Source organism: Eucalyptus grandis, chromosome 6 (genome assembly GCF_016545825.1).
Source record: "Eucalyptus grandis isolate ANBG69807.140 chromosome 6, ASM1654582v1, whole genome shotgun sequence".
Lineage (NCBI taxonomy): Eukaryota > Viridiplantae > Streptophyta > Magnoliopsida > Myrtales > Myrtaceae > Eucalyptus > Eucalyptus grandis.
Window position 1 is genome coordinate 26807305 of NC_052617.1, and position 26823 is coordinate 26834127.

Here is a 26823-nt window from a genome sequence, read left to right on the forward strand (position 1 = left end):
CGGACTTCTGCTAATGATAGGCCTTACCACGCGATGTCAGCAACATCTCGTGCAATTCCGTGCATGATGTTTGGCTTGACCGGAATCATCAATTTAAATGGGACGAGCTGGGTCTCCGATCTTGAAACTCCAACGTCCAAGAAATCCCCACTCGGAAATTCCAGCCATGAACAATCTGACCAATCTTAGAGCCTTGCTCCTGCATTTTTTTTTATCGTCAACAATCACTTGCTCAACATAAAATAACATTGTTAAGACCGATTTACAAAATGATTTACTAAACGACATGTCAAATTGCTATTGGTTGTTGATGCTAAGAGCATGCAACAGAAATCCAATAGCTAGGAGAGCCCAAACTTGAATCCATCAACATATCCAACTAAACTTTACTTATATTCAACTTCAATCAATTACAGGTCGGTTATAATATATTAACTGACGTTTTTTTTACAGAACTCATACATGGATCCAACAGTTGAATACTATCCACTTTTTTGAATAGCCACTTGCAATCTGATGCATTGCTTGGTAAAGACAGATTACCGATTGACAAGGACTCTACACTTGGAGACGAATTGGATCGTTTGCTTTGACTTGGGTCTTGCTTATATTTACTTCTTTTTTTAATTCTATTAGGTAGGAAATAAGACTCAATCTTTTCACTGCTGATTGTTTTCTTTCACTTGCAGGCTGAGTTTTGCAGAACAGCCTCACTAAATACTGAAATTGCTCGTTTTCTGAACGTGAAACCTTCGATGCACGCGGTGAAAAGGCCAGTCACTGGTCTGGCTGGGCTCATATTGGGTAGTTGGGCCTTCGGGCTCTGTTAGTGGGCTTTCAGCAAAGAGAAATCTGGATGCCTGTGGCTTTATTCCGAACCGAGATGAGTTTTTTTTTTACTTTTGGGCCATGGCGTTTGAGGTTCTCTGTCCAAAAAAAGGAAAAAGAAAAATCAGATCAACAAGTCTGGCAAAGGAATAATAATAAAAAAAAATCATTTTCGAACTCAGTCATGGTGAAAAATATTATAGTTCTTAAAAGTGTTATGCAAAATCATATTCGAATCCATGTTCTCCCTACAATGTCTACCTTTTTAATTATACTACTCAAATAATAGGCCCATTTTTTTGCTAAGGGTGAAGCCCCTTTAATTCTTGGGAAGATGACACAAATAATCTTTAAAATTTTGATCAAATGTACAATATAGTTCTTAAATTTTTAATTTATTCAGTATGTTCCTTGTACCATCACCCATTGTGCAATATAGTCCTTGAACTTTTAATACGTTCTATGTGGTCCTAGACTTTTAGTATATGTTCAATTAGTCTTTGAATTATATAAAAATATTTGGTGTTGTCTCTAAACTTGAATTAATGGAATAACGATATTGAACATTTTCATATAATTCAGGAACTAAATTAAACATGTACAAAAAAAATTCAGGAATCATATCAAATAAATTAAAAGTTCATGAATTATATTGCGCATCTGAAAAAGTTCAAAAATCACATTAAACAAATTAAAAGTTCATGAATCACTTGCACATTGGGCCAAAGTTCATGGACCATTTGTATCATTATCCCTCAATTCTTCGATTATTCTAAGAGACTTTTGGCATTGGCAGTTTTGCCATGACTATGAATTTCAGCTTCACTTCTCATGCTCATTTAAGAGTGAGATATCAGTTCTTTGATTGCATCATTCTCTTCTTCTCTTTCGCTTGGCCTCTCCGCATCATCTCATCTACTGGTCAAAGGTTTTGTGCTTTCAACTGAGACAAAATATCCACGACATTGTCAATTTGATAGTCTTACCTTTTGTATAAGGGCTCTAAATTATGTATTCTTCTCCATCACCATCCTCAGAAGCTTTCGCTAGAATCGTTATTCTCGAGTATGAAGGAATAGACAGAAGCATCACACGCTACGGGAGGAGAAGATCGGTTTGAATGCCGAAGATCACGACAATCGTCTTCAAAAAATCTTGTCCTCGGCCCCATTGAAGATTCTGAGACCCACTGGGTATTGATGTTACTTCCTTTCTAATTGATAAGAGAAGGAACTACACTTGGAACTGGGAAAGGCTGAAATGGCCACTTCTCTCAAGTTCCAGTCACTGGCTTCCCAATTCTGAGTGTTAGGACCTGTCGATAACAATGGGCTTCAGTGTATCATAAGGTCAACTATAAATGCTAAAGCTTATATCTAACTCTCGAGTACGGAGGAACGGATAGAAGTATAACGAGCACGTGTGATGCCAGGGATTCAACTACTCAAGATCACGACTCGTGTCCTCGAAAAGCATCATCCTCGGCCCCATGGGAAAGTCAGACGCAGTGATAAGTCGATTCTTTTTCCAACTGTAAAACAGTGCTAGACCTGAAAACAGAAGGGATTCACTGAAGTGCCCAATACTTTCGACTTTCGAGTTTCGTTCGCTTGCTTCTCCATCTCAAGACCTTATGACGCCCATGGGCGTCAGATGAAATCGGTGCATCGGAGGGCCTTCTGAGGGACCCAAAAATGGGGCAATTAATCTCTTGCTGGAAGAAGATAACGCAATAAATTCACTCCTACCGAGGCACAACAGCGAAGACTTAGTGAAAGGACCATATATGAGTCATTCCTGCTGGTATGTCGTTGCCCATAGGTTATACCAGTACCCACCATCCATAAATTTCTCATTTAAAATCCTGACACCACCATAGCTAATTTTTCGGTCTCTAGTTCTCTTAAATTTCCTCGTGCCAATATACCACAAATAATGTTATGGCGGCCCATTCTCCAGGCTGGGGGGGGAAAGGTGAAATCTTGCGAGAAGATTTCTGATTTTTTTTTGTGTCAGATGTACTGACAAGTAGATGCTGCTAGTTCATGAACTTGGTCGTCCCCATCTAATCTTGTACTTAGCAACTGCCTCCCAGCAGTTATTTTTCGTTTTCGGTCTAGTGGGGATTGCATATCTCACTGAACTCTTCCGTTCATCAACGTCTGCGGCCCCACTAGCATGACAGCTTTCATTTATAAGCAATTTAGAGCAAGAAAGAGTCGCAAACCAGACCTCTCTTCTCCATTTTCTTTCAAAGAAAAGTTACCCATGTCATTTTGCCCAGCATGTACTTGGCCTTGAAGATTCAGACCATGCATTCAATACCACAATAATCACCTCTGCAAAAAGAACAAATCAAAGGACAATCTTGGGCCTTCTTAGGCCCCCTCTGCCTCATGATATCTCTCTCCTGTTGTTGCCAAGGCCATCTCTCTCTCTCAATCAATCCAATTAAGCTTTCTAAAATTCCTTTATAGCAATGTTATAATTCATCATCTCTGATGCACACAAAAACAACCACCAAAACCCAGAAACATCTGAAAATGTCATCCCTCTGTATCTTCGCCTTGGCGATGCTCCATGTTGTGACTCACACATCCTCTGCTCGTTCAATGATGCGAACACCAGAAATGGCCGAGTGGTATGCACTTACAACTTGATCTTGGCTGATTCGCTAACATATGGCATCATCACTTGGAAACAAACTCTGGCTGTTTTTGTTTTCCGTCACATTCCTTAGTTTTGCTGCTAAATTTGAACATGACCAGGAATACAACTCGGAGGCAGCTCGGGACGGGCTCGTGCCGAACAGGGAATCCTACTGACGATTGTTGGAGGTGCGACCCCGACTGGGAATCAAACCGAAAGGACCTGGCTGACTGCGCCATCGGGTTCGGCCGCAATGCCGTGGGCGGACGAGATGGGAAAATCTACGTTGTGACCAAATCCTCCGACGATCCGGTGAACCCACCGCCAGGCACCCTGAGGTACGGCGTGATTCAGGATGAGCCCCTGTGGATCATCTTCGATCACGATATGGTCATCAATCTCGAGCAAGAGCTCGTGATGAACTCATACAAGACCATAGACGGCAGGGGACAAAACATCCAGATATCGAACGGCCCGTGCATAACCATCCAAAATGTGAGCAACATTATCATACATAACATCTACATTCACGATTGCCTGCCTGCGGGGAATGCTCTAGTGAGGAACTCCCCGCAGCTCGTCGGAATGAGAGGCAAATCGGACGGCGACGGCATATCCATATACGCATCCCATGACATATGGATCGACCATTGTACCTTGGCTAGCTGTAGTGATGGGCTGATAGATGCGGTCATCGGCTCGACAGCGATGACCATCTCGAACAACTACATGTTGCATCACAACGAAGTGATGCTAATGGGTCATAGTGATGACTATGTTGATGACAAAAACATGCAAGTCACCATTGCCTTCAATTTTTTCGGTGAAGGCCTGGTTCAAAGAATGCCAAGGTAAGAAATTTAATCGTGCTATGTTTAGTAATGCAGAGAAATTCCCTGAGAGTGTAAACAACAGAGCATCATTTTTGGTGGCCGGACGTATTTGCAGGTGCAGGCATGGATACTTTCACATTGTGAACAATGTGTACGCAGGTTGGGAGATGTATGCAATCGGAGGAAGTGCTAATCCGACCATCAACAGCCAAGGAAATGTCTTCATCGCATCAAATAGTGACCGCACCAAAGAGGTGAGTCGGAATCGACATGCTGTAGGTTTTCAGGCCAGGAATCTTTTTCCTGGTCATTGCCGGTATGAGGTGCTCCTAGCTTCAAATTGACTTGAATCATTCATGGCCTAAACTGAGCTCAGAATGCAGTCATGAAAAAAATTAGGAAGCTTGCCTAAATCTTGTTTATTAAACCCGGCCCTGCTTAATGGCCAAAAACTATGGCTCGGTGACATTGCCGGGCCTCCCTAAGCTGCCTAGGTTATGATTAACTCTGTATCACAAGGACACTTATGGCTTCAACTTCAACCTTGCTTAAATCTTCTTTTCTTTTGGTTAGGTGACCAAGCGGGAAAATACAGCTGGAAATTCAGAGTGGAAGAACTGGAATTGGAGATCAGACAGAGATCTGATGTTAAATGGTGCCTTCTTTACACCTTCCGGGGAAAATTCCGCTTCAAGTTACTTGAAGGCATCGAGCATGGTGGCGCGCCCAGCTTCACTGCTGACTACTAAGGATCCAAGTGCCGGTGCTCTGAATTGTCAGATTGGTGAGCAATGCTGAAAAACATCCTGGAAGCAAAATATCGAGCTTCATTTGTCAAAACTTATTTATTAAAATAATGTAATGTCTGTACTTGAACGGAAATATCGCTGCTTTTGGACTTCCAAACGTTCTGATCTGCGATCAAGAATTGAGTTACACCAGAAACACTTGCTGAAGCATTGACAACTAGGACATGCTGGGTTAAAATTACGACCATGAATTTGAACCAAGGCCGTTTCCGAATCTGGGGTAGCTTTTTCTCTATCTATCCAATGACAGCCAACCGTGTTAAGGTTCATTCGGTAGTCATCACTACTTGAAATGTCTGGTACCTTCATCGATCCTACTGTCGAGAACTGTAGGATCTATCAGGTACTATCAGTAAATTGCACATTTTCCTTTTTAGGTGGATGTTAAACATGCAAAGTCGGAGGCAAAGCAATGTAAAAGGGTAGGTACTTACACGATCCGGTTCAGGACAATCAAGTGACCTAAGCCATCTCGCCCTTTTATTCGTTTCTGTGCACGGGGCCAGACCGCGAACATGGAACAGCACAGCCTCAGCAATCAGTGTTCCTTACACATCTGGCTTTCAATGAGGCAATAGTCATCACATTCGACCCTCTTTCAAAGAGGAATTCAACCCCCGATGGCATTTGACCTTTCTTCCCGAAGAACCATGAACACTCGTCGGCATTTGCTTGGCCATCAAGACACTTGTTTTAACAGAATATAATTCAAAGGTAAGTGATCCAGTACGTATTAAGAGAAGACAATCTTCACAGGTAAAACTCAGTTTCCTTCCACAAGTAAGACATACATACATAGATTAGTCTTCCCAACACCTTGAGTTTTACAATTACTTTACACTCCCATAATCCGCCATTACAGCGACTGCTTCAGCTTCCAAACCTAAATTTCAAACCCCAAATCACTTCTCTACTTCTCACCCCCCATCCATAGACTTCACCAACGTTCACCTCCACTATACACCATTTGCCACCCATCCGACCAACACTGCCACGCCAAAACACGACCATCATCGTCGTCGTCGTGTGAAACTACTACCCAAATCCATTCTTCTAAGCCAAGTCAATCACATGTCAAAGGGTGGGGAGATTTGAGTCAAGTCGGCGCAATTCGACATAGTTTTCGACTCTTCCCCATGGAGCAATTCTAGTCGGATCTAGCTTTTCACCAACGCTACCTTCCCAAAAACTCCTTCAATGGCCACAACAATGAGAATGTGGAGCTCCAGCAGAAAGCACTTCAAAGAAGGTTATTCTAATGATTAAATTAATTGGATTAGCGATTTAATTACTTAGGTCTATTTAAAATAGATCCAGGACCAACTCCACTAAGCCCCCCACCAACTCCCCCTCCTCTCTCGCCAATCTGATGAAACCCACCATAGCCGTACACGTGTCCCTGGTGCTGACCCTGGCCCACGGGCATCATCCCGTACGCTCCGCCGCCGCCGCCGCCGCCGCCGCTACTCTCACTGTCGTAGGCTCCGCCGTCCTTCTCTCGCACCCCCGCCGTCTTCTCGCCTTCCAACTCCCTGAACCTCTGCAGATACACCTTGAGCGGCTCCACGTACTCCTCGAACCCCAGCGTGGTCATCGCCCACAGCAGGTCGTCGCCGTTGATCGTCTTCCGCTTCTCCCTCTGGCACTTGTCCGACGCCTCCCCCGTCACGAAGCTTATGAACTCCGACACGCACTCCTGCACCGTCTCCTTCGCGTCCTTGGAGATCTTCGCGTTCGCCGGCAGCGCCTTCTTCATGATCCTGCTCACGTTCGCGATGGGGAGGAACCTGTCCTGCTCCCGCGGCGACCAGAGTTCGCCCCCGCCCCCGTTCCCTCCCGATCCATGGCCTCCCCCCGGCGGCGACTCGTTGTCCGAATCCACCATGACGCCGGTTCCGATTACCGCGCGAGCTCCACCGGAGACTGCCGTTCGCCGGCCGCCGAAAAGCCACCGACCGAAGCGGCCGACCGATTGGCAGAGATAACGCTTGCACGAGCAATCAAGCCTTCGATGGTGAAATTCAGTTTGCGGAATTCGGATGACCGCCTGAGCTGCTATAGAGGAACAGCATTCTTCTTCGTCGATAGTCAGACGGCGAACGCCTTCGCAGGACTCGAAGTAGACTCGATCACGGCGAGCGGAAGGCGCACAGCTCGGAACCCGAGGCTGATCGACGTCTCCGTCGGAGACGAACGCCGGCGAGATTATCCGTCTCCGGCGAAGGGAATAGAGAGAGAGAGAGAGAGAGAGAGAGAGAGAGAGAGGTTCTGGGAGGAGAGAGCGAGTTGGGTCCGTTGGATCGTGGGGCATAATAACGACTGCCGTTCGGACACGTGGAGGCACGCGGGCCATTGCTCGGCGATAAGTATTTTTGGGGGAAGGAGGGCGGGGGGACGGAATCCGATTGGTTGGGAGGCGGAACGATCCGGGCCATCGAAACGGCATCTGTCACGTGGGCCGTCCGATCGGGGGCTCCCTTCGTTTGGTCAATTTCTCCATCAGTAATGGCGCTAAAAAGCATCCAATGCCAAATTGCCAATAGCAAATAGCAATTGCAATAGAAAGTAGGTGTAAAAAAACCGAACGAGGCTCTTAGATTAATAGAGCCCTCCACCTAACTGGCCAATGATTATGGTTTTGATTATTCATCCTAATGACAAAGTTTGGCGTTCCACTATCTGAAAAAATTATTTATGAGTCGTGACTCACGGGTGTTGCATGAATATAGACAGATCTTTTGTACTGAGCATAATCATTCACTGTGTCCACTCCCCAAAACCTTCGAGAAAATTAAAAATATGAAATTTAATTAACCAAGTACTTTTTCCTTTCTTCCAAAAAAAAAGTACGGTTTTTAATTAGTTGTCTTATCAGTATTATATTATATGTAATGTTATCGAGAAATTGAAGTTAAAAAAATCTATTTTTATATAGAAGCATTAGGTTCCTCGAGAGGAACCAAGCCTCTTGAGTTTTATCATCATTGGATCTAGAAATGAAAATATATATATATATATATATATATATAAAGGCACCATACTTCCTAGGAACTAAAATCACCCGTGTAAATATTTAAATAAATGCACATATTGTCTTGCTTTCAAATATTTCATCTTTCCCTTATCTTCATAATATTCGAATATTGTAGCGTAGTTTATTCCAAAGAGGGAAAAAAAAAAGGTAAAATGGGCTGATGAATACTCAAAAGAAAAAAATGTAAAATTGGTCAAAGAAAATGAATAAATTGGTAAAAGCAAAAAGCTAACTATCCAATTTATGCTAAAAGGTTTCTTCCATGAAATTTATTATTGGTGCACTTGGTAACCATTTCTCGAAACGATTTTTGCTTTGAAATATTTTTTTTTTATTTTGTTCCTTAAACGAATTTTTAAACATTTGAAAACATTTGGTAATTACACAAAAAATCTATTTTTGAAATAAAAATATGTTTGATATAACCTTTATTTTTTTAATAATTTAGAATTTCTTTTGTTTTTTATAGTTTTATTGCATTCTTTTTAATTTTTTTCCTTTTCTTATTCTCTTCCTTTAGCTGGTGATTAGTCTCGAGGGAGCCTCGTTGGTGGTTGGGCAAGATTGCGCACCTTTTTGGCCGGTCACTAGCCATGATCAGTAGCCAATGACCGATTAAAGGAAGAAGAAGAAAATAAATGAGGAGAAAAAAAATGGCCAACAACTAACTAGAGGAGGAAGAAGAAGAAAATGAATAAAAAAAAACTTAATTCTTGTTTTTGAGAATAAAAAAATAATTTTTATATTTTTTATTCTATTTAAAATCTATTTTCCAAAACAAAAACAATACTAAATGAATTTATATTCCTTTATTATTTTCGAAAAAAAAAATAAAAAAAATACTATTTCATAGGGGTGAGCAGCGATCGGTCTAGGGTCGACCCAGACCGACACTGGACCGGCCAACCCTCGGGCCTTGGTCTTGGTTCGATTCCCAAGAGAACCGGTTGGTCCTTGGTCCCGAAATTTCGGGGACCAACACTATAGGGAGTTGGTCTTCGGTCTAAAAGTTTTTAGTCGAGTCCTAACTCTTGGACCAACCCCACTTGTATATTATATTATATTATATTATTTATAATTCTCTTATATATTCAAACCTAAGTAAAATGTATGTTATATTATATTATATTGAGATGTTCTATCAACAACACTAATAGTAATTTTAATTTAAAACTTTTGTTGAGTATTAATTAAGTGTCGTTTGTTTTGTTTTTTAGGTGTTTAGAAGTTCAAGTGAATTAACAAAATGTGAAGTTATATATTGATGATTTATATTAAGTATTTTGAATTTTTTATGGTTTAATTGTATTTTACTAATGAATTTCAGCTGCACTTTGTTTTTCAATTTATGTCAAATGGTAGAAGTTTTTGAAAAGTAAAATAGTACTGTAGTTGTTACGGTGATTTGTTAATCAAGTGGTGTGAAGCTCATTTTTTGATTGAATAGACTCTACATAATCAAATGCAAGAAAACGTTTTTACATATGATGTCATGAATAGTAAAGATAGATGATTATAAGAACTTTCCATCTTGTCTCATATCTCGATGAGCGATTAACAAGTATAAAATTTCTATTATTGTGTTATCTTAAATTTACTAAATATGTATTGGTATTTATAATATAATTGCACAATGTCGAATCGTCGATGGATGTGTAATTTGAATTTATAGGTTTACTTTTTAAGGGAGTATAAAAAATAAGACGAAAAAAATTATCGATCGATCCCAGGTTGACCTGACCGACCCAATGATAAGATTGGTCCGATCCTTGATCCCGAATACAATAAGATTGATCCGGGATCCTAAAATGAACCAACATTTGTCTGATTCATCCAGAGGTTAAAGGGTGGCTCGGACCAACCGGACCATGCTCACCCCTACTAATATTTCACAAACAAACCCTAATTGTCCTTGCAAACAACCAACCTCATTCTCTCCTTTTCTTTTTCAACATTTTATAGGAAAAATTGTTTTAAGTTCAAAAAATAGCAAAAACTCATTTAATTTCTCCTTTATTTAAAAGAATTCATATAGTGAAAAAAACAAAAACAAAAAGCCAAAAACGGTGTCTAGTATTCTGTTCCGTCATTCAAGTAAAAATAATCCCCAATAGCAAGTGCTACATTCCATTAGTTTCAGTTTTGGCCATACGAAAGAGAAGCATATTACAGATCTTTGTAACATTGAAGCTTTCATTAGAAGCTGGATCACTGTCACGTGTAACAAGGGACATGATTCGAATAAAAAGGCGCTTTGCCAAAGCTTTATGAACAATTTCTCCAGTACCCAACAGGTAAAAATGCAACTGCAAGTGCAAATCATATAAGAAACCACAACAGGGTGCATTAATGATCTAAATCCAGCATAATCAAGAACACTCCCCAAGTAAACCAAGGCTTCAGGGGCTCGCACCCCACCCGAACACTTACTCGGGATCAAGCAACAAGGAAAGAGGTGACGCGGCAATGGAAACAAGTTTTCTCAAGTCCCCATGGTTTTGAATTTGAACATAAGCTAGTTGCGGCACTGCCCGAGCAGCTGAGTAATTGATACATCCTCTTCTTAATTTATAAGTTAGATTGCCAGCATGTACAAATCACTTTGCATGAAAGCTGGCTCTTTCACAACTACTAAACAGTCGGTACAAGATGCACAATGCGAAAAACTAGACACAAAAACTACAACTACCTACACTGTATTTTACGGGTCAGGCCTTCACTTCCGGGGCATCTGCTGCTGGTTCGTCTTTCTCAGCATCACCTTCTCCATCCTCGTCGTCAGCCTCATCGGCAAGTTTAGTGAGCTCTTCCTGGATCATCAGCTTTATAGATGACTTTCTCGGGGTGAGATCTGCGTCGAATTGCTCCGCTGAAAAGTTGCCAACTAATTCATTAGGCTGCCAAAAAAACACTAACAAATGGATTTTCAGCCACCAGCGTACGTACCCACATGTCAAGATATTTTCTACATTTTAAAAGTACCTAGATGGTATGGTTTTCCTTTGGTTTCCATGAAGAACCACCTCACTTGTTTGATTAGGAACATTTCCTTACCGTGAATGACTCATTTACATAAATTTTTGGGGATCAGAAACCCATATACATCATTAATGGTGAGATTCTATAAAACTCTCCTTCTAAAACCCACAGAAGTGCCCTTACTACAATACCAAAGCTTCAAATTACAACAAGCTCATCCATCGAATTTAGATTCAAAGAAAAATTCTAAAAGTACTTGGAAGAGTCGCTTTAGAATCTGAGGGGTGACTCGGATGATAGCATGCTCACTTAACAAAGTTCCAGTTCAAACTTCTGTGTTTCAGCAACTAAACACACTTTTTAATGATAACTCCCTATCCATACTATATCACTTGTGTTTGGGACGATTTGTCCATGGACATGTAATACAACCAATAACACACCTATACCCCATTATTCATTCATGAAGACATAATAAGAATGACTGTACAAGCACACCCCCTTATTGATTATAACAGCATAAGTGCCAAGCCGGCTCCAAAGTACCACAAAAAAATAGAAAAACATTTGGGCAGGTGTGACGAGTTTTAAAAATTCCTATGTCAAAAAAGACCTAAAATCATTCGGCAGAGTCCAGAGGCTGGGTTCACATGCAGCAGATGAAGGTTAAAAGCTCACAGATTTAGCCACCAAGATTAACAGAGGGTCTATTGGGAATGCAACAGAACAATATAACTTGCAAATGACTTGGCAAATCAGCCAGCAAAATGATGAATTGCACGTGCTTAGTATCACAAAAATAATTCAACGTGGAGATAACATACCTAGCTGTTTGAGAATATCGGTGAAAGTGGCCTGCAGAATTGAAAACCCATCATATGTTAGATGCAAATAGCTAATTCAACATAACAGTGTTGAGATTACTCGCCCAAAAGAATAAATAAATAAAGGCATAGACGGAGCAGTTACCCTTCTTCAAGAGGCTGTAATAAAAATGCAAAAGGAACATTTAAGGTGTACAATGCACTTTCCAACCAACAACCACCAAAAACAGAAAAAAGCTTAGAATGGCTTATCTTTTTTGCCACTTAAAAATCAATAATCATGCAAACATCTTGCAAGCAAACAAAATAAACATTTTAGATGATCTGAAGAATCAAGTTGCAGTGTGCACCGAGCAAAGGAAGAAATGCAAAGTCACCAAGCTAAAATCACACCGTATTGAAGTCAACTTCCTTAAGAATTTCACAAATTGCATTTCGAAGCTCAACATTGCTGGGCTTGACAATCCCTTCCTTTGATTTGTCCTTTCCTCTGCCACCTTTTTTCCCTTCCACAATAAAACAAATTTCAGTAGGTTCCATTTAGAACAGTGCATTAAAATGCCATTCCTCACCTTGTTGCACAAAATTCAATTCTAATCGCCCATAGTTTATGTACCTTATCCCACAAATTGTACTTAAGATATGTATAAATATGTGAAAAATCATAAAATTAAAGGGATTCTTATCAATTCAAATGGTACTTAAATGAAAACAAGCATGAAGAATCAATGACATTTCTTTAAATTTTGAGTTGCTCAGCTAGAATGATTGCTCCAAGAGACCCCTATGGTCTCAGCCTGGACCCAATGAAAAGAGGTGTGATCACTTCATGCACATAAAAGTTCACTCAAGCTTCAGATTAGACACTAGCAAGAAGTGAAAGTACATCCCCTCAATAACTATTGAAAAGGAGGGGAGACTGCATTGCATATCCAAAAGCACAAAGAATAACAAATGGAATGAAATGGAGTAATCAACTGACCAGGTTTCTCCTTGGAGGCAGACTTTGCAGGTGTCAAAGACTTCTTGGTTACTTTTTGGTTCTTCTTCCTAGAGAATACCGTAGGACTACTGTCACTGTTGTCATCAACCTTTGTGCGCTTTGATGATGATTTCTTTGTTGTTGCTTTGGGTGGTGGACTTGATTTGTTTGACACCGAACTTCTCCTCCTTTTGGTTTTTCCAACAGTTTCTTTTTTAGCAGATGATTTTGCACGGATTCTTTTCTTTTCCCTGTGTCTTCCTCAGACTCATCATCAGAGACCTCTTTTTCCTCACTTTCTGATTGGTCTGGCATCTCCTCATCAGACTTTTCTGGAACACCATTTTCAGTCTCTTCTTGTTCTTCTTCTTGTTCTTCTTGTTCTTCTTCTTGTTCTTCTTCTTGTTCTTGTTCTTGTTCATCTTCTTGCTCTTCTTCCTTCTCTTCTTCCGAATCATCTTCTGTATCAGAAGCAGGCTTCTTTCTTTCCTTTTTCGAATCATCCTCACTCTTTCTTCGACTCTGAAAACAATCCAACCCATAAATAATGACACACCATAGCAGTGCCAAATGATTGAAAGTTGAAGCCCAAAAAGAAAAATTATTAGAGAAGTAGTAAACACTTCAGGTTGTTGGTTATTCGTGATTGGTTCAGTCATTCAGCTAATGATAAAGAACCATTATCATCAATATCCCAGTGCTTCTGGTAAGAAATGAATGATACCTTGACTGTCCGCCTTGAGGAACTCTTCGATGCAGATGAAGTTCCTTTCACCACCCTCTTGCGCTTTTGGCCCTTCCCAGACTGCCACGTGTCGAGAAGATTAAAACGTGCAAAAATGCAATTGCAAGGAGACCAATCACAATATCAAATGACTTCTCATAAACAATTTCAGATGGCCAACCTCTTTTTCAGCAAGTAACACAGTTGTCGTGGCATGAGGAGCCACCAAGAAGTCAATCAGCTTCGTAACAATATCTTCCTGGAAGTGCAGACCAACTAATCAGTACAAATGACAGTTGGCATTGTAAACAAAGAATATACTATCTTCAAATCAAGCAAACAAGTCAAACTCATTGGCCCTACTACACAGCCAACAAATATCATATGAAATGATCACTCTCAAGATTGCACCTTCACTATGACTAACAGACAATTTCAGGGACCAGAAGGAAAAAGAACCAAGCATTTCCGAAGAAAATAGTGTCAAAAGAGATAAGATTACCAAATGTAATGTTGCACCTACCTTCCTAGTGGATGTCTTTGAGACTGATATGTCAAGTACATCACACAATTCGAGCAATTTCTCTTTAGTACACTTGTCAAATTTTTCCTTCACCTTATTCCTCTGCTTTTCCTGCAGTCACAACATAGTTAAAAATGAAGCTCATAGACAAGCCTTCAGTAATCCACTAAGTCAATAATTTTCAGTAGTTTGCCAGATTAAAATCTCCTCCACTTCCAAACACCCCAACCCCCCCAACAAAAACCAAAAGAAAAGGAAAGAAAAGCAATGCTATAGGCATATATTTACCTCATTATCATGCCATACAAAACCAGAAAACCTTGATATATTACCCTTGATCTGGAATGCCTGCAAAAAATAAAGAAGAGGAAGGTTATCAAACAGTGAATAGAACGCGTTCACGCTCAAGAATTTCAGAACCAAACTACTCTCCTAGGACATCTGTTTAACTCATCTAAAGTGTATAGACAAGAAGAGGGGCAAATCACAGCTGGCACATTGAGAGATAAGAACAAATGTTACCTTCCCTCTCCTCCCAAACAGGATGTTATGCAGCAGCTTAAAGGTGTCATCTGTCTTCCTTCTTGACAATTTGAAAGCCACTGACAAAATGTAGACAGAGTTGTTTAATGCACCTTATCATTCTGCATGGATGAATCCCATAACATGCAGAACCAGGAAAACACGTCAATCAAAGTCATGTGCATTTCCAGGTTTCAGGCATTCTAAATCTCAACACATTCTATAGTAGACCTAAGTAATTGTATGCTGACTGACTTTTGCGTTCACAACCCTTAAAAAAGATGGTTGTTTCCCAGGAACTATGGACACAGTTTCGAGAATTCAGTGAGCTAGAAGAAAAATGAGAGTACCATTGGGTATGTCCTTCAATGGTGTTCCACGGCCCTGCAATTCCCAGATAATATGATCAAATGCAGATCCTACACACACAAATCCAACAACGGCAACAAATGCAGGGTTTGATTTAGTTTTACGCACCTTTTCTATTTGGAAATCTTTAGAGGCATCTCTCTCAATAGATGCCACCAACCGCTCTACAGACTTCCTCTCTCGTACGGGACGATCTACAGTAGGAGTCCTAGGGGTCCTGTCAAGCTCCTTCTTCTTATTTCCTTCAACTTTCCCCCCAGCAGTCCTCTGCCTCCTACGCTTTTTTGTCCCTTTCTCCTCTGTACTTTGCTCAGCCTTCTCTGTCACAGTCTGCTCCTCCATACTCTCGGTCTTCTCCTGTTCCTTCTCCTCACTCTCCTCAACCTTCTTTTCATCATTCTTTTCTTCTTCAGCCTCTTCTTCCTTCTCTTCTCCAAGCTTCTCCTCTTTAATTTCTTCATCCTTTCCTTCCCCATTTTTTACCCCATCAATAACCCCCTTAGTCCCCTCCTCATCATTCTCCTCATCTTCCTTCATTTCCTCAGGTACCTTCTCCTTTTTTTCAGCAGGAGCTTCTTCTTTCAACTCTTCCGTTTTAGGTTCTTCCTCTTCTTTATGTTCTTTCTTATCACAGCCTTCCTTTAAATCCTGGCCTATATCCGCTTTCTCAGTCTCCACTTTCTCTTCATCTTTATCATCTCCCTTTTCTTTCACTCCATTACTTTCCTCAGTTTTTCTTTCAGTCATTACAATGCTGTCGCGAGGTACACTTCCGTTCTCTGCAGGTGCTACTACTGCTTCTGATTCAGAAGCTGCATTTGCCAAACCTTCCTCGCCCATAATTCACTTGATACGAGTTGAATTATTCAATTAATAATGAACTTCTTCACAACCTAACAAGAATATGATGTATCAGTTCATAAGAAACAATTTTGACTGAAACCGGACATACAAGAAATGAAAACATTTTAACATTTCCGTACACATCATCATGGACTTTCCTAAGAGTGAAATGCAAATTCAACACGAGGAACATTGCTCAGTGATCAAAGGAAAAGGTCTGTGCACATAAAAAAATGCTTCAGCTATCTAACCTCAAAAGTTAGCTTTAAAGGTGACCCCTTTGAAGATTCAACTTAAGTGGTTTTAAAGCCAGATATATAACCTAGACTTCCAGGAAGCACTTACTGGCCCGAGTCAAATCACGAGTACAATTTGGAAATGATCCTAATGATAAACCAGTGCCCATAAAGTGAAAAAACCTAAGGAAAGGCTACCTACGGGTCCAATTAAAATAAGTAGTGTACTTCTGAAGTGAGACTCCAACGTGAGGACAGCCTTGCTAGAGTACAGTCAATCCAAAGATCCATTGTAGATGCTGAGCAAAAATACGATACTAATTAAAACGGATAACTCTATACATTAGTAATGGTGATGCTTAAATTCGTATCCAAACCGAGATAGCCCTAAAAATCTCCTTAATACCACGTAAATCCAAGAAATGACCAATCTTACCCCAACAACCGCCATTTTCTATACAAATTGTGGTTAAAGCTACTGAAAATTAAAGGGAAAACCTTTCTACACTCACTGAAGAGGAGGAAAAAAAAGGCATTTAAACACACGGAAAACGAGAAAACAGTAAACGAAGATAGAATCTCACGTTCGGAAACCCTAATCCCAAAAACACTTCAAATCAAAAAACACAACGAGAAAACAGGAAACGAAGACAAAATTTCACGTTCGGAAACCCTAATCCCGAAACAGAGAACCGGGGCGAGCTTCTTTTTTCCTTTCTTTTTTTCCTTTCCGCGACCCGCAGAAACTACAATTACACACTCCTCAGCCAGCAAAACACGAAATTCCAACAGAAGCAATCCGGTCTCTAGAGATTCTCGAAACCCTAGCAACGCGAGACGTCCCCCCCCCTCCCTCCCTCTCGAGTCACCAAAAACGCCAACCGACTCGCGACGGCCCTACCGACCGCACCGCACGGGGAGGGAAGGAGAAGCGAAAAAAGCCAGCGGGAGGCGAGAGCACTTACAGAGGAAAAGCTCGGCGAATTCTAGCTCCGCCGAACAGCCTGAACGACAGCGAGACGAGAAGGAGGGGAAGGAGAAGGAGATGAAGACGCGGTCTTTAGTTCGAGTAGCGTCATGCTTTCCTCTCTCTCTCTCTCTCTCTCTCTCCGGTTTTCTCTCTCCTGACCGGTGCGCCAATGCGGAGGGGCGGAGGAGGGGTAGTGAAATGGAACGGATTTCAGAGGCGGAATTAAAATGCAGTTGAATGTGGGGCGATCCCCGCCGACGGATCGGATCTGCCCCGCCGAGGATCGTTGAAATTTCGACGGCCCGGATGCGATGTTCGTTTCCGAGTGCCCCCAGTACGGGGGGCGCCGGGGGGGGAAGTTGCGAGCATCTGAAAATATTTAAACGGAACGCAGAAATGGAATAAAAAATAAAAATGACTTTTTTCTGCTTTCATTTGTTAGTGAAAAAATATATAAAAATTGAAAAAAAATTGCGCATGATTGTTTTGGTTACGTGTGCATGGCAAGGTGAGACAAAACCAGCTTCTGCGTCTATTTTAGTGACATCGCCCCGTAATTCACAAATAGAAGGTCCCGAGCTTGAATCATTCTTTACATAAAAGAATGTATCAAGTCGTACGTCATATATGTAACGATTAGCCTGAATCCTAATAAGTCGAGCTTTTAGTTGATAGGTAAGTTTATTTTTGTGTAAAAGCACATATCAAAGATTTAAATATCGACATAACTTTGATTTTTCCATTTTTGTTATCATGGACATTTTTCCATTATAAGTCATCTTGTTGATGTAATTGCATGTACATCCTAGCTCAGATATCCTTGCACGTGAGGAGTGTCAAGAGAAAAGATCACAAAAAATCCTAAATTTTGTCTAAAATGACAAATTTACCCTAAATTTTTTTGTAACATTAATCGTGACACATTTATCTCGAACTTTTTTCGTGGCACAAAAATCTTGAAATTATATCCGTGTGACATATTTATCATAAATTATAAGACATTTTTCTTTTACTTAAAAAAATCTTTTTTTTTTTTTTTTTTCTTCTTCCTCTCTCTTCCCTCCATTGAATGTACCTAAGCTGGAAGACAAAGTCGGTTTCTTGCATATACAACCTTTTAGCAGAAAACTACTCTGACCTTTAATTCAGAACTTAGACATACTCAGATATGCTAGAATTGTAACATTTCTAACTATTCCGAGTATCTAAAAAAATTTAAACGGATCGCAAAAATGGAATAAAAAAATGCTATGAAAAAATAAAAATGTCTTTTTCTGATTATTTTGGTTACGTGTGCATGGCACAGTGAGACAAAACCAGCTTCGACGTCTTCTAGTGATATCGCCCCAAAATTCACAAATAGAAGGTCCCAAGTTTGAATCCTTTTGTGATAGTAGTATTTCTTTAGATAAAACAGTGTATTAAGTCATACGTCATATCTATAACGGTTAGCCCGAATCCTAATAAGTCGAGCTTTTAGGGAAAACGTAAGTTTTTTTTTTTTTTTTTTTTTTTTTTTTTGTGTGTAAAAGCACATGCCAAAGGTTTAAATACCGACAGACATCCGATTTTTCCATTGTTGTTACTGTGGACGTTTTTCCATTATAAGTCATCTTGTTGATGTGATTGTGTGTACGTCCTACCTCTGACATCCTTACGTGCGAGGAGTGTCGAGTAATATACCATAGATGTAATTGTGAACTCATTTCCTAAAGGCTTAAATATATGAAAATATAATTTCCAACGGGATGAATATATTATGAATACCAAGAACCTCAATGTACCTATCGTGCTGAAGATCGCATCCCTCATCGTAGTGATGAGTTCTCACCATCCAATGGCGATCTTTTTGTAATTTTAAATTCGTATATTTTTGTTATGGTTGTATTATTCTCTCGATAAAGCTTAATCATATCAGCTTGTCCTTCCTTGTCAATTATTTTTATGGATAAAATGTTAAGTAAATGAAAGTAATTAAATCAAAGCATTGCGCGAAGTAATAAATTTTTTTTAAATGCTAATGAAATATCATTATTTTGGATTGACAAAAATTAGTATAATTTATAAATTGTTAACAAAAAATATCAAGATACCTCATTGTGCATAATGTTTTTAGTGTGTTCTTATGTATTCATCTAACGTCTTACATGCTAGGTATAAGAGTATATTGTCAATATAATAGGGAAAAATGATAAATTCTTTTTTTAAATGCTATAGTAGCTAATGAAATTAATAAAAAGTTCACCAAGAAAGTGAGATTTTGAGATAAGAGGGACGAAAAATGAAATATCATTATTTTGTTTTATTGACAAAAATTTTAGTATAATAATGCATTTTTTTTATAAATTGTTAACAAAAAATATCAATTGGACTATCACTTTAAATTGCAATTGGAAGATTAATGACAAATTAATTTATTTTTATTGTAAATGGGGATGAATGTAGTAATTTAAAGTGAGATTTACCTTGCAGGAGGATTGCCTTCCTTAATGACCTAAATTCTCCTTGCCTTTGGTTTTCATGAGGGGAACCTACCGGTTTGGTACCTAAGGGTCCCCATCACCACCTCCAGGCTCAGCAAGGTGGATTGATGCATTCTAGTCAACCCCATCACAGCAAAAGTACAATCTTGGACTCATCACCTTCTATTCTTTGTTGGCTGTCTACAATTGATCAGGTCAGTCTTTCATGCCATCCAAGTATATTGGGCTAGTGTCATTATTTTACTTATGGCTGTGTTGGATCAAATTGAACAAATTCTCAGACAGTTTCCATGGAAAGGCCCAGAGTTGGGTAGAGAGGGTGCGAAGGAGTCCTGGGAGGATGTCTGTCGCCCAAAAGAGGAGGGGGGCCTTAGCATCCAAAGGCTTCGTGAGTATAACAAGGCCATCATGCTAAAACATATTTGACTTTTGTTTTCAAACAACAAATCATTATGGTGTAAGTGGGTTCACTTGACCTTTTTAAAAAGGACGAACTTCTAAGTAGCCAAAAAGCCAACCTTCTCCTCATGGGCTTGGAAGAAAATCCTCCAAATCAAGACTAAATTTTGCAAAGCTCCTTCTATTGGAGGATTGGGGATGGCTGATCGGTGTCTTATTGGTTTGATAATTGACATCCCAGGGGTCCCTTAAACTTGCATTTTTAGGATTCAACCATTTATGGCTCTAGTCTTTCTAGGCAGGCGACAGTGGCAGACCTGTCCACCAACCATGGTTTGATGGTCAAGATGGTCTTGGATTCTCGAGAGCTTCCCCTTATGGTCCTTGCCCAACACTTAGATTGTTTTAGCTAGAAGGGGAACACTTCTGACCTCTTCACGGTGGCTTTAGTTTGGGAGATCATTAGGAGGAAGAAGGCTCGGGTCTTTTGGCATTCGTTCATCTTGAATAACTTGATTACTCCAAGGTACCAAGTAAACCTGTGGCTTATTGCCAAACGCAAGCTTCCTACCCAAGCTCTGTTATTATCTTATGGTAGGATAAATAGTGCCTTGTGTCATTTTTGCAATGAGGTGCCGGATTCTATAAATCACCTATTTTTTGAATGTCGCATCACTGCTGGCAATTGCTTTCTTTTGGGCCGCAAGATGCAACCTTTTGTGGAGAAAGAGGTTGCGGGGTGAGAACCTCACTTGGGCCATCTCCTTTCTTTCAAGCAAAGAATTCTATAAGTGCATTGCCTATTTCTCTTTTGGTGCTCTCTGTTATCTTATTTGGAAGCACAATAACAACATCCTTTTTAGGGAGCAGAACTTAGCCATTCCAGCGATGAAGAATCATCTTTTTAAAGTCATCAAATACAAGGCCATCACTTTCAAGAGTGTGGACGATACTTTTAGAAACAGGAGGCTGAAGCGTAACTGGGGTATCGATCCGATTATCTTCTTTGCTAGGGACTCTCCTGCTTCCACAAGGCCCTAGCTTGTCTACTGGTTATCGAATGGCTGCTCTCTCTGCGTGCGACTTTCTCCTTGGTGGCTCTTCACTTTTGTCGCTGGCGGATGCGGCCTGAGGTTGTGGGGTCCATCTGGCCTTAGCTACCTAGTGCTGTTTCTTGCTAGGTTCCTTTTGCCTACTGTTTAGGCTGTTATGTGCTTGTTTTTATATGCTTTGTTTGCGGTCTTTTGTTTCACTTCAACTTCCTTCCACTCATTCTGACGTGTTGTCACTTTGAGTGTAAGTTTTTTGCACTGATCTTTTGTAAATTTAGTTCAAAGCTTAATGTATTCTTACCTTTTACCAAAAAAAAAAAAATAGCATCATCCAAAAAAAATAATAATAAGGCTAATGTAGGTAGGGGAGAAACTTGGGAAAAATATAAGTGTCAATATTTTGAGAAAAAAATTATGACCTCCAGAGTTGTTAACATAAAGGAAACATAACATGGAAAACCTATTCATCTTACTTTTTACATAACCAATTTCATCGTAGCATCCCCGATTCATAAGACCATCATGTATAAGTTGCTAGGAAATAAAGCAAGGGATACCATTAAATTGAATTATAAATTGTTCTCAAATTCTCGTTTTTATTTCATTGTTTAAGAGAATGATGGATATAAGGACATACAATATATGCCCAAATCATCAAACGAAGTTGTTTGTGGTGGACCTATGCCGAGAGTTTAAGGCATGTCTAGATTGACTTTTAATCACTACCTTTCACGTTATTAAAATATAGGTTAATATTCTGAAAAACCCCGAACTAATACACCTGTAACAAATTTATCCCAAACTAATTTTTTACCACAAAAAACCTAAAATTGGTACACTTTTGACAAATTTACCCTAAATTAGTATACTTGCGACAAGTTTACCTTATGTTAGTTTCTGTTAAATTTTACTGCCAAATTACTGAGTTAAATGACACGTGACAGTTGACTGATATACCAATTTATGATTTTACTCTTTGTTTGTCACAATTATACAATTTTTGTGATTTTTTTTTGTATTAATTCAATTTAATAGATGGCATATTTATCACAAATATATCAGTTTATGGTTTTTTACGGTTGAATAAATTAGTTTGAGGTAAATTTATTATAAGTATACTAGTGTTTAGAGTTTTTTATGGTCAGTTAGGATAAATTTATCATAGGTGAACCAATTTTGGGTTTTTTATGGTCAAAAAATTAGTTTTTGGTAAATTTGTTACACGTGTACCAGTTTAGGATTTTTCAAGGTATTAATCCTTAACATATTGACACTCATGCACTTTGATTTGTTTATACTTTGAGACACCTGACTTTTTTTTTCAATATATAATTATCGACGAGTAGATTTACATATTTTTCTTCTTATGAGTTATTTAAGTCAAACAATATTTTAAATTTTGATGAAAAATTAAAAAAAAATTTATTTTTGTTTAAAGTCAAACAAATAGGCCTTCAATATGGGAGTCCGGTCAATCTATTTCATCTATGCCTACCAATTGCGAGCTTCCTATCACATTACATATTTAGCATTTTATGGAAAAAATGATATAAATAATCTCTAAACATCGGTCAAATATAAATTTTAATTTGTTCAATGTGATCATTGAATTATACATAAATATTCAATTTAATCTTTAAACTTTTAGTTTGTCAATCTAGCTCAACAAAGTCAAATCAGTTTTGATACTATTCACAAGTTTTCATAATTACATTATTGCCTGGATTTAGGGATATATTTTCAATTCAATCTATTTCCTTAATCAACCAAAAAAAAAAAAGGGAAAATACCACAAAAAATCCTAAACTTTGCCCAAAGTGACAAATTTACCTCAAACTTTTTTTTATAACATAAAAGACTCCGAACTTTGCCAATCGTGACAAATTTACTCCAAACTTTTTTTCGTGACACAAAAAACCTTGATCTTCTATCATTGTGACACATTTACCCTAAATTATAGGGCATTTTAGTCATTTTACTTTTTAAATTTTTTTTCATTTTTTCTTCTTCTTCTCTCTTCCCTTCACTGGCCGTCGGCGGAGGGAAGCCGATGTCCAGCGAGGGTGGCCCTCGACTGGGTCGGGTGAGGGCACCCCTTGCTAGGTCCTCGTCGGCGTCGGGTGAGGGATGCCTTTGCTGGATCTAGTGAAGGCCACCCTCGCTCAACGCAGGCAATGGTGGCCATCGTTGGCGTCGAGCGAGGGCCTCCCTGGCCAAATCTAGCAAGGGCACCCCTTGCCTGACCTAGCCGAGGGCCGCCCTCACTAGTGTCAAGCAAGGGCAACCCTAGCTAGCCCAGCGAGGGCGACCCTCGCCAGACGCCAGCTTCCCTCCGCCATGGCCAGTGGAGGGAAGAGAGAAGAAGAAGAAAAAAAGAAAGAAAAAGGAAAATCAGAAAAATGAAAAATATGAAAAATGCCCCTAGTAAGGTAAATGTGTCATAGTTTGCAAAATTTGGAGTTTTTCATGTCACAAAAAAAAAATTGGGGTAAATTTGTCATTTTAGGCAAAGTTTGGGGTTTTTTGTGGTCTTTTCCCCCAAAAAAGAAGAAGCTATCTTTGAATTACATATTTGGTCTTTATAAATATTATTATAATTTCATTTATGTATATTTAATTTATGATATTTATTATAGTAAAAATCTCATTTAGAGTTATATTATATTTATATTTATTTAAGACATTCAATACAACGTAATTTACCAATAGATTTTTCGTACTTATCTTAATCTAAATTTCTGTTTCTAACTTTTTACATAGAAAGAAAAAAATTTCAAGTTTTTATTTCATGTCTTCATAATTAAATTTAGTTATATCTATAAATTTGAAAATTAAATTAGTAGGAGTATCAACCCGATATAACTCTAAATAATGGTCTGCTTTTACTATTGAGGGAAGATCTTGAGTTAAAATATACTTAAATTGAATTATCGTAGTGTGTTTAAACAGTAACAACAAAAGGCTAAAAAAGTAATAAATAGATAGCCATGCTTCTTGATTTAACAATTGGATTGAGATAAATGATATTAAAAAAGCTGGCAATAGTGTAATTACGAGTTTTTTATTTATTTATGAAAATGGAGTGATTAAATTAAATAAGTCGAAAGTTTATAGACTAAATTGAGCATTGGGGATATTTAAGAATCACATTTAACATATTAGAATTTTAATGATGATATTACATACAGAACCAAAATTTAAAGATTATTTGTGTTGTTTTCTCTATTATAAGTGAAAAATGAGATTTAATTACAACACTAATCATATATATCTCCAATGTAATTATTGAACTTCTAATTTGTTCAACCAAATGCTTAAAAAAAATTTCAGTGTTTCTTTTCTACCAATTCCAGCAACATTCAAGCCCCACACGTCGGAACCAACCAAATGCATTATGTTGAATTAACGTGTCATTGTGCAGTGAAAATCTGTTTAAAATGCAATTAATCATAATTATTATTTTTCATTCCATGAAATTAGTTTTCAATGATCAGAGTAGTTTCCGTCATCCAAACTTAAAAAATCTGAAAGTAATTCCACAAAAAAAATTGTTTTTATCAAACAAACTGACCCTCAATACTCTTTTTATTCTTTTATCAGAACACAACCTTTTATTATCAAAACACAACGGAAAGATCCTGCGAGTAGAGATCACAAATGGTTGAATCCACCACCTTCGCCCTGCTATAAATGAGATGATCCCATATCCACCTACCCGTGATGCTCGCAGGACAAGTTTACCCGTCCGTTTTTTTTGGCATTCATATTAGGTATCTCATGTGTCTCATCTTATAATCATCGATTTACTGGTGTTTTCCCAATCTTAAAAGAAAAAGAAAAGGTTATTGTCAAATAGTGGCTTCCTAAGAAACACAATAATTTATATGCAATGCTTAAAATGTGTAAAACTAAACTCGATATCTAATGGGTTATGGGGTGGGACAATATAGATACGGGTCGAACGATTGTGGATTCAAATGTGAGAGCAATGTTGATAGAGCATAGTTAGCTAATACATTAATGGTAGATGATGAACAAAAACATCAAATTAATCACAAAAAATAACTTTGTTCTAAGTAGATCTTGATCCCTCTTGCGAATCAACTGTGCTTTAATAAGCTAATTTTTTAACAAGATAAATTTATAATTAAATTCAAATAATACATTTTCAACGGTGTCTCCAAAAAAAATGATGGAAAGACGGAATTTCATGTTCGAAAAAGACTGGAGCCAAAATTTTAAAGTTAGATGAGCATAAAGCCCTTTCTTTTCCATCATTTGCCTGCTCAACAAGTAAAGTTTCGAATTCCTCAACTAGGGAGAGATCAAAATGACTTTTCAATAGATTTAAGAACTTGACGTGTAAAGCTTCGAATTCCTTAGCTGGGGAGAAATCAAAGATGACTTTTCAATAGATTTAAGAACCTGACGCGGACTAATTATCTCCACCGATGCAATGCAAGTAACTCTCAAATGCACCCAGACAAGTGAGACTTAGAACGCAATCTGAAGACAAGGACGAAGGTCCACCCGTCGTGGATTTAGCAAAATACCATTTGCTTCACGAAAGCCCTAGTGAGCAGGACATGAGGAGGAAAAACGAAACGTTGAGCTTCAACAGACAGATGGGAAAAGGAAGCAGGAGGGGTGTTCTTTGAACATGAGATCTAAATAGATAGACTGCATCTATTGCAGTGAGGATCATTGAAATTCCAATGGTCCGAATGTGATTTTCGTTTCAAAGTGCCAGTATAGGGAGAATGAGCATCGATAAATAATCGAAATGATTGGAAAAAAATGGAAAATCATTTGCACCTATAAGAATAAAAATTGCTCGTAATGATTTTTGTTCATGTGCTTCTTTTTGCCCAAAAAATTTGTAATCAATACATTTGAAAATCCCAAGAAGGTCACAAGTTTGAATCCGATTGCCAAAGGAATGCTTTTTTTATATGTGAATGTGACTATGTATTAATTTATATGTTACACGTTTCATTGTTGGTCTTTCCTAATAGATTGAGCTTTTAGGGAAGGTACTAAAGCACATATCAAAGGTTTGAATCCCCACAGACCTCTCATTTTCCCCTTTTTGTTATTTTGTTTTGTTTTTTTTTTTTTTTGTTATTTTATTTTTTTGTTCAGGCCATTTTATCGACATGAATGCGTCTACATCCCATCTTGCACGTTCTTACATGCGAAGAGGACTGTCAAGTAATGTTCTATATAACATAAAATCGTTGACTCAATTACTAATGACTTAAATAGTTGGAAAACATAGTCTTCGGCAATGAATGCATTATGAATATCAAAAACCTCGACGTGGCTGTTGCGCCAAGGATTGCGTACCTTGTCATTGTGATCAATTATCATTTTCGTATTGTTGCATTCAATTTTTTTTATTTTTATTATGGACATGGTATTCTCTTGATAAAGTTCTAAAAGAACAATCACGTCGATATCTCCACCCTTGCTTAGTAAGCAAGAGTACAATGCCATGAGCGAGAGAAGTGGGGGGTGAGAGATTATAAAGGATAGTGGGCTAAGTTCAATTGTCATTGTATTGAGAAATACTTACCTCCCAAATTTCTAATGTTAGGGAATTAAAACAACAAAAAACTATTCGTCTTCACTTTTTTTTTGTTGTAATAGTGTGATTCTAGCACCCCCATAGGACCATAATGCATGGGTCAATCTAACATAAGGACGTAAAATATATACACATCTAATCTAACAAAGTTGATTGCAACTCGCATACTTTGACTTA

General features: G+C 38.6%; 3 protein-coding genes across 3 annotated transcripts; 1 reads left to right on the forward strand and 2 right to left on the reverse strand.

Moving 5' to 3' along the window:
- The first annotated feature begins 3204 nt into the window (after positions 1–3204).
- Positions 3205–5374, forward strand: LOC104449127 (pectate lyase). The gene is made up of 4 exons (XM_010063157.3): positions 3205–3469; positions 3597–4328; positions 4426–4564; positions 4884–5374. Exons 1-4 carry the CDS (start codon positions 3330–3332, stop codon positions 5106–5108), a joined length of 1236 nt encoding a protein of 411 aa, XP_010061459.2. The 5' UTR covers positions 3205–3329; the 3' UTR covers positions 5109–5374.
- Positions 4719–7455, reverse strand: LOC104449128 (nuclear transcription factor Y subunit B-2). Its single transcript, XM_010063158.3, has 2 exons — positions 5554–7455; positions 4719–5116 (listed from the first exon to the last, which is right to left on the reverse strand). Exon 1 carries the CDS (start codon positions 7428–7430, stop codon positions 6408–6410), a length of 1023 nt encoding a protein of 340 aa, XP_010061460.2. The 5' UTR covers positions 7431–7455; the 3' UTR covers positions 4719–5116; positions 5554–6407.
- A 3165-nt stretch (positions 7456–10620) lies between these two features.
- Positions 10621–17306, reverse strand: LOC104449129 (ABC transporter F family member 4). The gene is given in 13 exon segments (XM_010063159.3): positions 10621–11022; positions 11957–11987; positions 12350–12462; positions 12939–13190; positions 13193–13460; positions 13663–13743; positions 13844–13921; positions 14186–14296; positions 14474–14533; positions 14708–14787; positions 15058–15091; positions 15185–15969; positions 17121–17306. Coding segments are annotated over 12 exon segments (2001 nt in total). The 5' UTR covers positions 15917–15969; positions 17121–17306; the 3' UTR covers positions 10621–10861.
- Between the last annotated feature and the right edge of the window lie 9517 nt (positions 17307–26823).

Bases quoted from the DNA above. Each gene is read 5' to 3' on its own strand.
- LOC104449127 (XM_010063157.3), top strand. From the start codon at position 3,330: ATGCACACAAAAACAACCACCAAAACCCAGAAACATCTGAAAATGTCA. The intron at 4,329-4,425 runs GTAAGAAATTTA...ACGTATTTGCAG, and splicing joins CTGGTTCAAAGAATGCCAAG to GTGCAGGCATGGATACTTTC. The intron at 4,565-4,883 runs GTGAGTCGGAAT...TCTTTTGGTTAG, and splicing joins ATAGTGACCGCACCAAAGAG to GTGACCAAGCGGGAAAATAC.
- LOC104449128 (XM_010063158.3), bottom strand. From the start codon at position 7,430: ATGCCCCACGATCCAACGGACCCAACTCGCTCTCTCCTCCCAGAACCT.